This window comes from Rhyacophila brunnea, unplaced genomic scaffold (assembly GCF_057557595.1).
Source record: "Rhyacophila brunnea isolate RB1 unplaced genomic scaffold, BYU_Rbru_1.0 scaffold_15, whole genome shotgun sequence".
Lineage (NCBI taxonomy): Eukaryota > Metazoa > Arthropoda > Insecta > Trichoptera > Rhyacophilidae > Rhyacophila > Rhyacophila brunnea.
This window is the reverse complement of record NW_028232806.1, coordinates 18538302-18554138: the sequence shown is the minus strand read 5'-3', so window position 1 is coordinate 18554138 and position 15837 is coordinate 18538302. Positions and strand designations below refer to the sequence as shown.

At 34.0% G+C, this 15837-nt stretch overlaps 2 protein-coding genes across 2 annotated transcripts; one reads left to right on the top strand and one right to left on the bottom strand.

The window, feature by feature from the left end:
* The first annotated feature begins 2194 nt into the window (after window positions 1–2194).
* LOC147074996 (chymotrypsin-2-like) lies at window positions 2195–8261 on the top strand. The gene is made up of 5 exons (XM_085942780.1): window positions 2195–2261; window positions 3367–3535; window positions 4696–4942; window positions 6677–6823; window positions 7965–8261. Exons 1-5 carry the CDS (start codon window positions 2210–2212, stop codon window positions 8106–8108), a joined length of 759 nt encoding a protein of 252 aa, XP_085798906.1. The 5' UTR covers window positions 2195–2209; the 3' UTR covers window positions 8109–8261.
* Window positions 8262–11580: 3319 nt separating this feature from the next.
* Window positions 11581–13336, bottom strand: LOC147074995 (chymotrypsin-2-like). Its single transcript, XM_085942783.1, has 5 exons — window positions 13285–13336; window positions 12920–13088; window positions 12510–12756; window positions 12039–12185; window positions 11581–11724 (listed from the first exon to the last, which is right to left on the bottom strand). Exons 1-5 carry the CDS (start codon window positions 13334–13336, stop codon window positions 11581–11583), a joined length of 759 nt encoding a protein of 252 aa, XP_085798909.1.
* Between the last annotated feature and the right edge of the window lie 2501 nt (window positions 13337–15837).

The window sequence follows — 15837 nt, the reverse complement described above, 5'->3', positions numbered from 1 at the left end:
GAGCGCACCGGAGCGCCGTTCCTGTTCGTGAAATCGGTAAAATTATCGCTCTGTCTCGTGGAAAAAATAATTTGACCGAATGAGCTAGATAGGCCATATAATAGAAAATATAATACACTTATTTTTTTGTAAAAAATACATACAATTTGATAACTATGTGAATATCTTCAAAAAACTGTCGATCGCTCCGGTTCGTGAATTTTTCGATTTCGAGCGCTGATTCCAATCGTTAATTAGACCGAGTGTAGATGAGAAGAAGATTCTTTCTTGCTGTATAAATTTACTTTATACTTCAGCTGAGGCATGGTCTAAAAAGATCTATAGAAACTATATACTATAAACGAATAAAACCATTAGTATAATTTATGACGAGATAATTTTTGTAAAATATTCACGATAAAAAAATATATTGATAATCTCTGTGATCCCAAATTTGACAAGAATTAGGCATTTTATTATTCAAAAATCGGCAAAATTAACACATTTGAAGATAATTCTAAATATTATAAGCTATGTCTTTGACCATTCAAGTGTGATAAGCATCCTACGAATAATGATTACTTTATAATAATTATTGACCTAAGAATAAGGTAGTGTTTTTTTGAAATACGCCATTTCTTTTAGCATTCCCCAGTGGTTAAGCTACAATATACGGCCGTAGCCATAAATTGACAAACTATAATTAAAGTAGGGAGTAAAATTATGTTAACGAGCGTGTTTGAACATGTACCTAACGATTTTTTTTTATTTTTTTTTAAACGGTACATGTTCAAACACGCGCGTCAATATCATTTTACTCCCTACTTCAATTATTGTTTGTCAATTTATGGCTACGGCCGTATGTTGTAGCTTAACCACTGGGGAATGACAAAAGAAATGGCGTATTTCAAAAAAACACTACCTTATTCTTAGGTCAATAATTATTATAAAGCAATCATTATTCACAAGATGTTTATCACACTTGAATGGTGAAAGACATAGCTTATAATAAGTATCTTTAGAATCATCTTCAAATGTGTTAATCTTGCCGATTTATTGAATAATAGAATGCCTAATTCTTGTCAAATTTGGGATCACAGAGATTATCAATATAATTTTTTATCGTGAATATTTTACAAAAATTATCTCGTCATAAATTATACTAATGGTTTTTTAAATGCATTTAAAAATTAATAAATCTAAAAAATCTTAACACCACTGCACAGTTATGTACCGAAATATGACTATATTCTAAAACATTAGAGCGAGAAGTTTAAAAGAATACTATTTTATGTAACAAAAATACTTTATGCAGTCATCAAATGTTTAAAATAAATATGAGGGATAATAACGATTCAAAATTATATAAATAGATTATCTACAACGTTTAAGGAGTGTCCAGGATCATGGTTTGAAAATACAATAAAAACTCAATTTTGACCTACGACGAGCATGTGGGCCGTTAAGGGGACAGTTGCTGGATGGAGGTCGAATTATTTGTTGTCAATTTTAACACGACGACTTTTAAAAGAAATCTCTTTTGTTATATAAATATATTTTATGCGGTCGTTAAAACTATAAACTTCTAAAAAGAAAAAAATATAGGTACGTACAGAATTATAATGACTTATAGGTACATTTTTCCTACTACAGCTGCTACTAGCCACTTCTTGATATTTGACAGCTCGCGTTGAACATATATACATATATAGAAATAAGTTAAGACGGCGGCCGTGACATTATCATATTTCAAAGCAGTCGGATCTTTCATCTCAATTCTCAATATGTAAAATTTACGTACTCTGTCTCGCTCTACAAGTTAACATTGCCAAGAGCCATATCTTAATAGCCGTTAAAAGATAGCCACTTTGACAGTTAAGACGGTTAACTTACTAATATAATTAACCACCTGAATACGTAAAGTGATAAAAAGGATAAATGGGATATATTTATCATAGTTAGCTATTTTTGGATGTTAAGTGATATGTAAGAATATACCTGCTGGAGTCAATATATTATCTGTTACGATAACGGAATTTGCCCGTGAAAAAATAATTATAATGTGGGTCATTGCATACCTACCTATTTACATGAAAACGAGCTGGATTTTACTAATACGTCATAGATTAAAAGACACTACGCATCGATTTAATACAGTTATCTTGATGACTATTTTAGAATAAAAAGCAAAGAAAAAATCTACAAAATTAGTCTTCGTGATATTGCAAACATGTTGAGAGCTACCGTCTTCCTTGTAGTGGCCCTTTTCGCTCTGAGCCATGGTAAATAAACAATGTGATAATATCACAAAATATCTAAATAATTGTCCTAGTGAATTAGTAGTTAGATATATAAACACATTAAGTTGTTTCATTAAAGTGCAGTGCTTTTCTGTTATATATTATGTAAATCGAATGTCTTATTTATCATTTTTTTATAAATAGCTTAGGTAGATACCTAATTAAACCTAAAATTTTAATATTTTTTTCTGTTATTTTTTGTTACTAGTAATGCTTCATTATTATTGAATTATGTATATTTAATATGCTTTTTTAAATACCATATTATTGTTTTTACTATTTTGCCCTTCTAAGTAAAAATATAGTGCTTTTGGTTTTAGTTAAATGAGAACCCAAGTGTTCCTTTATCTTATAATATATATTTGAATTTTTTGTCATAATCTCTAAATACACTTAGAGATACTTAGATATTGTGTCAAAACAATCCAATAATATTACATAATAATATAAGAGAAAAGATAGTTTAAAACTTGGATTCTAATTTCACCAAAACCAAAAACACTATCTATTTACTAGCAGGGCAGTATGCAGTAGTATCAATAATTAATGCAAAATTGTAACTTATCGACTCCAATTGAAGCATTCATATTTTGTCATATTAAACTACTATTAAATTTTTACTCATATCGGCTGGGTTTAACAATTTAAAGTTATATTTATGTCGCTTTATTAATTAATATGTAAATAATCTACATTTCTACTCTCGTCATAATTTCACTCGCACTATCGTCACTGGCTAGGTACTTTCTTATTTTTGAAATCCATATTATGCTTCATCCAGGATTAATTCATTTAATTTTCAACAGAGTACCTCAGGCAGAGAGTTTAGGAAAAATCCTTATACAGTCCTTGTAACTTATAGTATGACAAAATTGGTGTTGCCTGTAAATATTGAAGGGAATATATTTCGGGGATGAGATCTAAAACGGATAGCATCGCAGCCACTGCTGCATGGAATCATACAAATATTTTTTTTACTTTTATCAGTTCATAATGTTTTATTGCTGTAGAATTATGTTAAACTTGATTAGGTACCTCATCAATCCAGCAATCTCACGGTCGTCATTTGAACAATTTTATTTTTCAGGTGCTCCTGCTGAGTCCGAATTGGATTGGCGTATTGTTGGAGGATCCAACGCTGCTCCAGGAGCTGCAAAATACCAGGTCTCTCTGAGGTCAACATCCAACTCCCACTTCTGCGGAGGCGCAATCCTCAACAGCCGCACCATTGTCACAGCTGCTCATTGCATCGCTGGGTAAGACTATTTTTTTTTAATTAACAAAGATTTGAAATTATCATTACCAGGGAACTCAGAAATAATGGGAGTTGAAATACCCATCGGGTGTGGAGTACCAGGCGACCGATCTCGAGTGTGGCAGAATATGGGATTAACGTGTCAAAAATACGCTTGTCTCTCATTCTGACAACCGCTCTCGGACTATGCACTGACGCTCATTCAATATTGGTGAATTTGAAGGTTGCAACACCCACTATTATTGCGCGTCTATAATGTTTTGTCAATTTTTCGTAGGACACTCACACATTCAAAACATTGCGCCAAAATGCAGTGTAGGTATAGCCTATCGGAATTCTATTTATTAATCTGTTCTGTGATCATTACTTTGTTGTGTCATGGTATAACCATGAAATAAAAGTATATTATAAAGAGTCAACGCAATGTCTTTCTAAGTAGAACTATTTCCTGTGTGTTTGGTTGTGTTGGTGAGTGAACGTATATGTATGTATACAAATGTTTGAGACCATAAGCGTGCAGGAAAAACGCTCTATGATTAAAATTATTGTTAGATACGTTCATTGGTAGATATTTTCAATATAATACGTCATATAGAAACTTTGGTATATATACTATTATATATTTCTTATAAGTAATGTGATCAAATTAACAAAACGGTCAATTATGAATAAGTATCTACAAAGGTATGAAATCACATAATTTAAAAATTAATACCTATCAAAAATTATATAAAATAGACATGCACAATAGGAAAATCGAATACAAAAAAATATAGATTCTTAAAAATTCTTGAATAAATAGATTAAAACAATACCAATGAAATAACTTTGAAAATTATTGATACACAACGTGGAATGCCAATGAATGATGAGTGATGACTTACATATTATTAAGCCGGGTACTCATTACTGAGCCGTAACTGTGACCGTTGTAGATACAGTAACTAGTATGGGCGCCAAACCATTAGTTTGCAAGCATAATAAATGATTATTTCACGTCTAGAGCTGGAACGATACAGTTACGACGCGCTAATGAGTATCCTGCTTTATAATACGTTTTTGAAACTATTCTGTTTGTAGCATATTGCAACGGCTCCAGTTAACCTTTGTTGGATTATCGTAAGTATTCAAATTATTTAACAAACTGATCCTTTTTTGCAGTCGTTCTGCTTCAAGCACCATCGTCGTTGTCGGAACCAATACACTGAACTCCGGAGGAACTGCGTACTATGTTTCTAGACTCACAGCTCATCCATCTTACAACCCTAACGCCATCATTAATGACGTTGCTGTGGTCATTACCTCTCAGGCAATCAGCTTCGGAGGATATGTTGAGCCTATCAGCCTTTCTAATTTTGAGACCGGCGGTGGTTCACCACTAATCCTTACCGGATGGGGATCTACTTCCGTAAGTATTAAAACTTCTAAAGCATTATTATATTTTATATCAATCAAAATTAATCACTTTTTAATACTATAGTATATATTGAGCTTAATACAATGTATACCTTCTGGGATCGTGTCCGTAAATTTGTACGTATGCAGTTCGCCGTATCACACTTCACTGTGAAATGTTGTATTGGAAATATATGGTCGTATATTAAGACGATACATCAGTGAAACGGCAAATAATTTTCAACTATAGGCGCGACGAAATTTTGGACTCGCTGGCATTCGAAGAGTGAACGTCGAGGTGTCAATACGTCAATTTGTTTTGTGATGGCGACGGGGGTATTAATTCTTAAATCGTGTAAAGATGACTAAAAACGTTACCCATTTACTTGAAAAAGAAAACATGTCAATGAATATATTATTATTGTTACTAATAGAACAATAAGTGCCCACCACCACCCGTCATATATGCACAGCCGTGGATATGCACGGCCGCTCTCTATGACGCTTTAAACGTGTCTGAAAGAAGTGATTTTAAGTGCTCATTCCGTCCCGAGACGGGGCCGCACGGGACTGATGCTGCAACCATGTACCATAGTGCTTAAAGAAGAAAGTTAAGAAAGAAAATTTTTGTTTTTTGGACTGGCTCTGCTGTCCGCTGACGTCAAGCTCTTTGTGTACCCGCATACTGAGTGTCACGAATTGAAATGGATGAGTCTACAGAAGAGTCGGGACTATCCCGCTCCCCATACGACGCTGCAAATTTCTTGAATGCCGCAAAGTTGGCCTCGGTTGCTATCAGATCTCCATGACCAATTAGGCCCGTGTGAGGACGGACCCTGGCAAACAGCTCCGCTCGTTCGAGTTCCATAAGCGGGAAATCCCAGAGGATGTGTTCAACATCTTGGTGGTGATGCCCGCAGGTACAGCCCGGCCCATCTACTATCAAGCCAAACTCGTGGAGTCTGGCGGCGAAGTTGCATAAACAGAACATTAAATGGATGCATGTTGGATTTATATGACAAATTATATTTCGTTCGGCATGCGTTATTTGCACCCGCGATCCGCAATCCGCGCATCGCCTAGCCACGATCTTTTTAGACCATGCCTCAACTGAGGTATAGCCTTAAAGACCGTCCAACCTCTTTGGGTCGTATAGTAATGAGATAAAATTCATGTCTAAATAAAAGACGGTTCTTGTTGGTATACACTATAAATACAGGAGGCCAGCGGCAAATAATTTTTGAAAATAGCCGATACTGAATTATTGCTTGGGTTAGGTAAAGGACAGTAGACAGTAGGTATGTAAATTAGAAATACAAAATATCAAATCGAACATATCAAATTTAATATTAGATAACAATAATGATAGAGTTATTAACTGATATTTGAAACGAATCAATATCAAATTAATGTTCATATTGAATGTAATAAAATTGGAAAACTATTGTCTGCAATGCTCCACGAACAACGCGTGTTTTTTTCATCTCGGTGCTCTCCAAAAAGAAAGCTCACGGCGAACTGTATTACGGTGAAATGTACGTACAATTATATTTACGTGTAACCTTCTGGGATATGTTCGTTGTGTTCAAAGAATTTAAAATTTAGAACCATAAACCTATGGAAAATCTCTTTCGCGTGGAGAACTACTGCCATAAAATTATTAGGCAGTTCACAAAATGGTAGGTAGTTATTAAATATATTATAATATATATTATTAGATGTTAATTTACATGTCTTATTTTTACAGTACCCTGGATCAGCCCCCAACAATCTTCAGATCATCACCCTTAGGTCTATCACTTACCCTGAGTGTCGGAATGCCATGTCTAGCGTCAACCAAGTTTTCGAAACCCAGATCTGCACATATAACGGGGTTGGACAAGGTGCATGCCACGTAAGTCGATTTTTGAATGAATTCTTTTTTATTAGTTTGAATCTTTTAAAAAGTACTTATAGTGACCTCTGCGTCTACAAACGCAAGTATCACCCAAGCTCTAGAGCAGTGGTTGTTAACCTTTTCGAAGTCACGGTGCAATTTTGGTCATAAGAAAAAATTGTGGTGCACCAAAATCAAACGGTCAGAAAACAAAGAAAAATATGCGGGCATAACTTTTATTTCAAATTAAACAGATTTCATAACAGTCAAAGAAAATATATTATATAATACATTTATGTAACTGTAATAAAATGACCCGTAAAAAAAGGAATTTATATTATATGAAAATCAATTAATGTGATACCTGAGCTTGTTGGATTTTGCAGATTTCAGAAATATTAGGTCTAATATTTGATGTAGCTAACCTCAATAATTATTCTTCGTCTAAATTCGTATGTCTTTCTAGTTTTTTACTTTTTATATTAGTCATTGTTGAGAAACCGAGATGACACAAATTTAATATGATGTTGAAAACTGTAACAAGATTTTCAGTGCCCGCATGTACAGAGCTGGATATTTGTCTTGGACAGAAATCCAAAATTCCTCCATAGTTATTTCAGAAATTTAAATTTTAGAGTACGATCCGTTGACAGGGTCACTTTCTTGGTACTTCTTTTATTAAATTCTTTTTCTTGGTACGAAAATTTACAACTCGGTGCATCAATCGTAGAAAATGAACTTTGTCTCCAGTCATAATTTTCTATATTTACGGCAGGAAATTAATATTCAATCTTCTCTTCCAATAAAGTTAAACGTTCTGTTATAACGGAAATAATTCCCTCGCAATGTTTTGAAGGACTTTATTTTTATCTTATTTCACGGATTTTTTTGTTTTTATCGTTTTTATCGCGGCGCACTTGCAACAAGTTAGCGGTGCACCAGTGCTCCGCGGTGCACCGGTTAAGAACCACTGCTCTAGAGTCTAGTTGTACGTACGGATCCTGCTTCTTTGTATATTCTAGTACCTAATACTTTTCATCTTAAAATCCTACGGTTTCGTTTTTGTTAATATATTTTCTCGCCGGTCTCTGCCTTGAAAAAACTTTTTATTTATATATTTTTATTAGGTTTTTAATAAAAAATCTTTATCTCTTTGTAGGGAGACTCTGGTGGCCCACTGGTTGGCAATGGACAGCTGGTCGGTATCGTGTCTTGGGGCTACCCATGCGCTGTAGGATATCCTGATGTCTTCACTCGAGTCAGTTCCTACGCATCATGGATCAACTCCAACGCACAATATTAAATATCTAATATATACCTTTTGTATTTAACAAATTTAAAACTTTTATTAATTCTACAATAATGTCAAAATTACGTTTCATTGTAATTCTAAACATCTAAACCGCGAAATATCTGTAAACCATTGTGATGATAATATTAAATATTTTTTTGTATAAAAACTGTAATATTATTTATTTCGATAGTTGTAGTAGGTATCCTATCCATGGCCTCCCACAAGAAGTGGGCTGATAGTGCTCTAGTCTTGGGACCCGGGCTTAGGAGGAGCCCAGCGTGGCAGGTCGATCAGTTAAGTGCGATAAACACACCACAAATTTGTTTTGATGAGTAGAATTTTATTTTATAATTACTTTTAGTGTGTTTCATATCACAAAAGCGGGTCGCGATCAGTGCTTCATAATATGAGTGCTGACAATTCATGCCAATTCATTTAAAAATACCAAAAATCGCTAAAACTATACGAAATACCTTGGAGTTCCGCGGAATACCGTTTGGGAAACACTATCTTAGAATATTACACTGCCCTTAACCTTAGCGACAGGGTGAGGGTCCGCTATGGTTCTGTATTTTTCAACTTTTCCCTAAGAAGATTTTTCCGCCTGATTAAACAAAAATATTGATATTTTTATTATGGTGCCATGGCATTATGGCTGAATGTCATACAAGACGTAAATCAACACCTATTTCATTATAACATAAAATCAAACCAGTTAAGCAGGGATTCACAAAGTTTGTCCCGCGTGACTTTTCGATATGACCCGCGACGTTTATGTTAAATCTGCAAGTATTATTTTTTATTCTTCATATCGAATATTAAAAATTACATTTAAAATTAAATATCCTCTGGCAACAATTAATGGTGGTAATCACTTTGATATTTGTGTATGAAACTTAAGATCAAAAATAACAGACAACCATATCACATCTGTTTTGCGTATTTACTTCACAAAATTTGAGCTTAGATTGCAGGATTTGGTTTCAAACAAACTTGCATAAATCATATGGTGAAAAAATTAAATATTATTTTTAGTAATTATTAAGAGTAATAATGAATATTAATTAAAAATATAAGTTTACACAATAAAATATTTTTTTTGCCTTATTCTTTTTAAAAACAGAAAATATTTATAATGGAAAGGGCAGCCCTCCAAATATTTTTGTTTTCAAAATCGTCCCTTTGACGAAAAAGTTTGTTTATCCCTGAGTTAAAGTATACCATAGGGCATAGGAGAATCAACGCCGCCGACTGGACGATTACGCATTATGGATAAGCAAGCTGGGTTGAAAATATTTATAATATAATTTGAAATATTATTTGAAGTTTACAATACTATAAAAAATAACCGTCCCTTAAAATATTGTAAGTACATATATAAAATAAAACAATAATCAAATATGTCGTAAGTATATAGTATAATATATTATATAGGCGTAAAAACTACATTTTTCTTTTGAATAAATATTGTGCCCACCATTTCAATTTTTTTTATTATAAATGTGTTCTTGGTCACAAACCAGTTGGGTTCCCCTGTTTTCAGAAAAAAATGTTATATGGATACCATCTCCGCTCCTAAGCGGACTATATGGACCTTAATTAGGTGAAGTTTATAATATTAAAATACTATTTTTACGACAAATAGTTATTGTAAGTGATTTTCTCAATCAATTGAGATTGAGAATTTGCACTGGATATACGGTGTGATTCAGAGACAGCTTCTATACCAACCAGGCCATCGTGAATGCATTTAAAATAGTATTCCATTATAAATATCAATAAAATGTAGATTACAAAAATAGTACTAATATCTATTAACATAAATATGCAGGAGGTTGTAGAGTGTAGTCCTTTCCTCAATCCTCTTATATAAATGTAACTCTTTTTCTTTTCATCATTTTAGATACAACAATAGTAGGTAAATACTGATACCAAATATTACAATGCCTAAATCCCCCATCAAAAATCTTGTAGTCGACAGAGTTGGGATGATAATAATATTATATTTTGTAACTGTAAATGAGTCGAGGCCAGGCCAGGGTACACAGCCAAACAAACAAACAAAAAATACCGTTAATTGTTTCTGGGCGGACGAAGGACCGAGAGTAGGTACGGGCAGTCGGTAACCTACCCCCGAGCCTTGAACTTCGCGTCTAAATACAATTTGCCACCTTTCCGCGCCAAAGCGTGCGTTTACAATTGTGTGTGTGCTAATAATTAATAAATTTTTACTCGTCTTAAAAGCGAAATATACTTACGTAATACTTAATGTCCCTGAATCCACGTTTTTAATAAGTATAATAAAAAGTATAAACCAACACCCTACATAAACCCATACCTATCAATACATACGAGAGTTTTGATAACTACTGTAATGATTATGGTAAATTGACATAAACAAATTTATTTCATACCCGGTAAAATTTTATAAATTTCAAATATCGCGGGGATATGTACCGTGATGTTCCGACTTAGACGTGGCTGCCTTGGTCTCAGCTACCGGTGACTTTTTTGAAATTAGTCTCAGCCACGTTTTTGTATGTGAAGGTTATAGTTTAGTTATAAAAAGTGTGAACCTCCGTCCGTTCGTGTCGTCGTGTCTGTTAGACATGCCCCATCGGAATACTAAAGCAACCAATGGATGGCTCAGAGAATTGCACCAATTTATGAATGCCGCAGGTCTTCCAGTGGCCACATGTCTTGCGTATCGTATAATACCGAGATGAGTGAGGTCAACCCGTGGATAATGTTGTTCGACAGCCAACTGTGAAATCATCCGCGACACGATCCTCAATCATGAGGTCCTGGAAAAGATGAAGGACTATTTTATTCACCCAAATCATTTGTGGTTTTGAATCAAAGTTATGTTGGTTAATTTTAGTTTAGTTAACTTATTAATGTTGAGAGCTGTTTCGGGCTATAGACTTATCATTGGAACGGTCGACTGGAAAAATAACTTCGTTCAAAAACCATTATAATAGAGTTCTACAACGTAATCGCGAGTTCAATTAATACATAAGTAGTATTTTTTTCGTTTCTGGAGAACGAGGGTTTGGACCCGAAAACCCTCCTCTTGTGTACGCGTCTGTAGATGTCAGTGCGTGTACCTACCTGGTATGATATGAATAATTTAGCCTGGTAATTCGGAATCTTTCGAATTGAGAGCCTGCTGGTGTCTGCAAATAGTAAGTGCGGACTGCTTTCATTAATGCTCTATTGTGTTCGGAGTTATTTTCCGTCGTCTCTATCATACGTAAATGTTTCATCAATATTATTTTTAATTTTAAGAGAGCTCAGTAGTTAGTAGTCTGCATAAGATTAGCAGTAATAAAATTTGTCTGCACAAAAAATAATAAAACAGCTTCTTCATACAAAATAAACCTTATTTAATATCATCACAGGGGTTTTCACGTAAATATTTTACGTCTTAAAACAAATAGAAAAGTAAATTTGACAATACTGAAATAGACTTATATTATATTTAAGATTGTGCATTGGAGTTGATCCATGATGCGAAGGAGCTGACTCGAGTGAAGACATCAGGATATCCTTTAGCGCATGGGTAGCCCCAGGAGACGATACCAACCAGCTGTCCATTACCAACCAATGGGCCACCAGAGTCTCCCTATGAAAGAAAGAAGATTTTTTTTATTGATATCAAAGATAAATTTGGCGTGGAGTTGATTTGTTTAGGAAAAGTGATTTTAAAAAGATGGAATGAAAAGAGTTTAAAATAAAAGGAAATTCAATGTCAATGAAAATGTAGACACAAACTCAGCAGATAACATAATAATATTTGTAATCTGAATTGAATAGAACTTAGAATTTAGATATTTATTGTTTCAAAGGACTTGAAATGGCGTCTCTATAAGATCAAACAGACTTGAACTAATACGAAGCAATAGAAAATTGCACATATATATCCAAAATTCGACTTACGTGGCATGCACCTTGTCCAGCTTTAGTAAATGTGCAGATCTGAGTTTCATAAACGGAATTAATCCAAACCAGGGCGTTTTTGCAGTCAGCGAAGGAGACAGACTGAAGGCTTATGATCTGAAGATTGTTAGGTACTGATCCAGGGTACTATAGAAATGAGACAATATCATAAATGTTTAATGAATTCATTTTTGTCTCGAATAATAATACATTTTAAACTATTGACTCTATAAAAGTATGCCAAATTATAAGTAGGGACCTACTTTCAGATTTACAGGTCCCTATGAGACACAGCTTAAATTGGTCTCAAAACAATCCACCAGGAGCAAATTTAATGCAAAATATTGTGCCACTTAATTATTATTGAATCTGACTAATCATAACCCGGAAGAAACTCGTTATATTATAATATTATGTGCTTAAGTGTGATTAATAAGTATATAACAATGCTCTAGCTGTTTTAATACTTACAGAAGTGGATCCCCATCCGGTAAGAGTTAGCGACACACCGCTTCCGGTATCCGAAGTGGAAAGACCGATAGACTCAACGTTTCCTCCGAAGATGATTGGCTGAGCGGTGATGACGACGGCAACGTCGTTATTGTGGAGGTTAGCGTTGTAAGATGGATGAACAGTGAGTCTAGAAACCGAGTACGAGGTGCCTCCGGAGTTTAAGGTAGTGGTTCCGACGACGACGATCGTGTTTGAAGCAGAACGACTAGAAAAAAACAGTTCTCTTCCACATGATATTCCAATTTCTATTAAAAAAACAAACATTGTACAAAAGACTGTAGCTACATATTCGACTACGTTAAATGAAGTCAACTAACTGATTAAAATTGTTTAAAGTAATTATAATTATTCAAAAATAATGATCTCACCCAACGATGCAATGAGCAGCTGTGATAATGGTGCGGCTGTTGAGGATTGCGCCTCCGCAGAAGTGAGAGTTGGACGTTGACCTCAGAGAAACTTGATATTTTGCAGCTCCTTGAGCAGCGTTGGATCCTCCAATGATTCGCTTGTCCCAATCTGACTCGGCGGGAGCACCTGAAAATTAATAATGTTGGAATTTATACCTAATGATATTTTTCATTTATTCTCACCGCTATATATCCCTTGCTTGCTTCAAATGCATCTTGACTAATTAAAAATCACTGCATTCTGAAGAAAAATAATCGGATTCGTATACATAACTATCAATTAAACGATTATTTTTTTTTAATAAATCACAACGTATTTTTACCATGGCTAAAGGCGAACAGTGCCACTACAAGGAAGACGGTAGCTCTCAACATGTTTGTAATATCACGAAGACTGATGTTGTTGTTAATTTTTGTTCGCCTTTTTATTTTGAAATAGTCATCAAGATAACTGTATCAAATCGTTACGTAATGTGTTCATTGATGCAGCCGTAATCTATGACGTATTGGTAAAATCCAGGTTTTTTGTGAGTATGTAAGAACTTATAATAATTATTGTAATGATACTTCTGTGGGGAAATTGAGTTATCACAACATATGATAAACGATCAACATCCTAATAGACATCCTGATAGGTTCAACTTTTCACCCAAAAACATGCATGTCCATAATCAAAGAACTGAGTATGTTGTCTTATGAGTATGTCTTTCATATTATTCATCTTCTTTACCTCAATTCACTCATCTGTATTCCTAAAACGTATCCTTTAAATCAGAAGCATTGACATTTTCGGTTGAAAGGAATGTCCTACTCAAGAACTCAAGTGTAACCGACCTTGAGTTATCTGAACAGAAAATGTGACTTGGCTTTCAGGTAAAACAGTGTCTTTGTATATTTAGTATATTTTATCTACCAAACAACAATAGTGACTATTATTTCTTCTCATAGATACTCGACCTGGGATCTTGCTCCCAATAGTGCACTTTCAGGAACGCTCCTACATCAACTTTGAAATGCGCTTCTTGTTCATTATGCCAAAGTTAAAGTTCAAACCAATGACAGAAGATTAATCGAAAAGTCCATGACAACATGGGAAGAAGAAAATTTGAGAATATGAGGTACCTCTCTCATACGTCATTCCATGCTCCAAGACTAAGTCAGTTAACTAAGTATAATTATTTTGAAAAAAACCCAAAGGTTTTCAGAAAAACCATAAGTAATACATCGAACTTTGTGTCGTATATTTTTAGACATATATTCATTACACATTAAAAAATCCAAGATTATTTCGGTTTATTTATCAATTATACCAAGAATATCTGGTATTTTCACATATCATAATATTATTGAAAATATGTACATCTTGATAAATAAATTATTAGTTAACTTACAAGATAGATTACAATTCATTATTTTAATCTTTGTTGTAATTTCACGTAAATTTCGCAGACATTTTGACTAGTGTAAAGAAGGAATAATGTATTGAAAAAAAATATTAATTTATTCCACAATATTTTCCACACACAAGACGCGTTTAGAAATCATTATAACGCCAGTATAAGATATAAGCAATTTCTTGTCCTTTTTTCAATTTCCGAATGACATATTTTAATTGTCAATTGATTTCAAGCATGTGTTTTGATAAATAATTTTGGAAATCTTATAAAAATACTAGCTGAAGTACCCGGCTTCGCACAGGGTCGCTTCGTGGTTATATTTATCTTAGATATTTAAAAAATAATAAGAGGTAATTATTTTTTTAATATCAAAATACCTGTGTAATACAATATGGCAATATGAAAATAATTCTAATATGAGTAAAGGTCAAACAAAAGAACACTAAATTAAAATCGAATCCAAAATATGCAAACGTTATTAATGTTATTAATATGTAGTAAAAAAAATCAAAATTGGATGGAAGAAACAAACAATAAACTTTGTATTTTATATAATACTAATTTAGAATCCTTCGCAGGTGTGCGCACAACAACTGACAAAAGTTTCATCGCAATCGGATGAATGGTATAGGAACGCATACAAATAGAAGAATGAGATGATTTTCTAATTCGGAAATCTTCGTGGGCATGCGCACGATAACTTACCAAAGTTTCATTGCAATCGGATGAATGGTATAGGAACGAATACGAATAGAAGAAGAAAAATACGGTTGTACTAATTCAGAAACCTTTGCAGGTGTGTGCACAACAACTGACAAAAGTTTCATCGCAATCGGATGAACGGTAAAGGGACGCATACGAATAGAAGAATGAGATGATTTTCTAATTCAGAAATCTTCGTGGGCATGCGCACGACAACTCACCAAAGTTTCATCGCAATCGGATGAATGGTATAGGAACGCATACAAATAGAAGAAGAAGATGATTTTCTAATTCAGAAATCTTAGTGGGCATGCGCACGACAACTCACCAAAGTTTCATTTTAACCGGATGAACGGTGTAGGAACGCATACGAATAGAAGAAGGTACTAATTCAGAAACCTTCGCGGACCACTGGCCACTGACGAAAGTTTCATCGCAATCGGATGAATGGTATAGGAACCATATGAATAAAAGAAGATAGAATGATGAAGAAGAAGAAGAAGATGGTTGTACTAATTCAGAAACCTTTGCTGGTGTTACCACAATAACTGACGAAGGTTTCATCGCAATCGGATGTATGGTATAGGAACCATACGAATAAAAGAAGATATAATGAAGAAGAAGAAGATGATGATTTTTCTAATTCAGAAACCTTCACGGGTGTGCATACAACCACTTATCAAAATTTTATCGCAATCGGATGAATGGTATAGAAACGCATACGGGACAGAAAGACATTCATTTTTATATATATAAGATATAGCCTATACTCTTCGC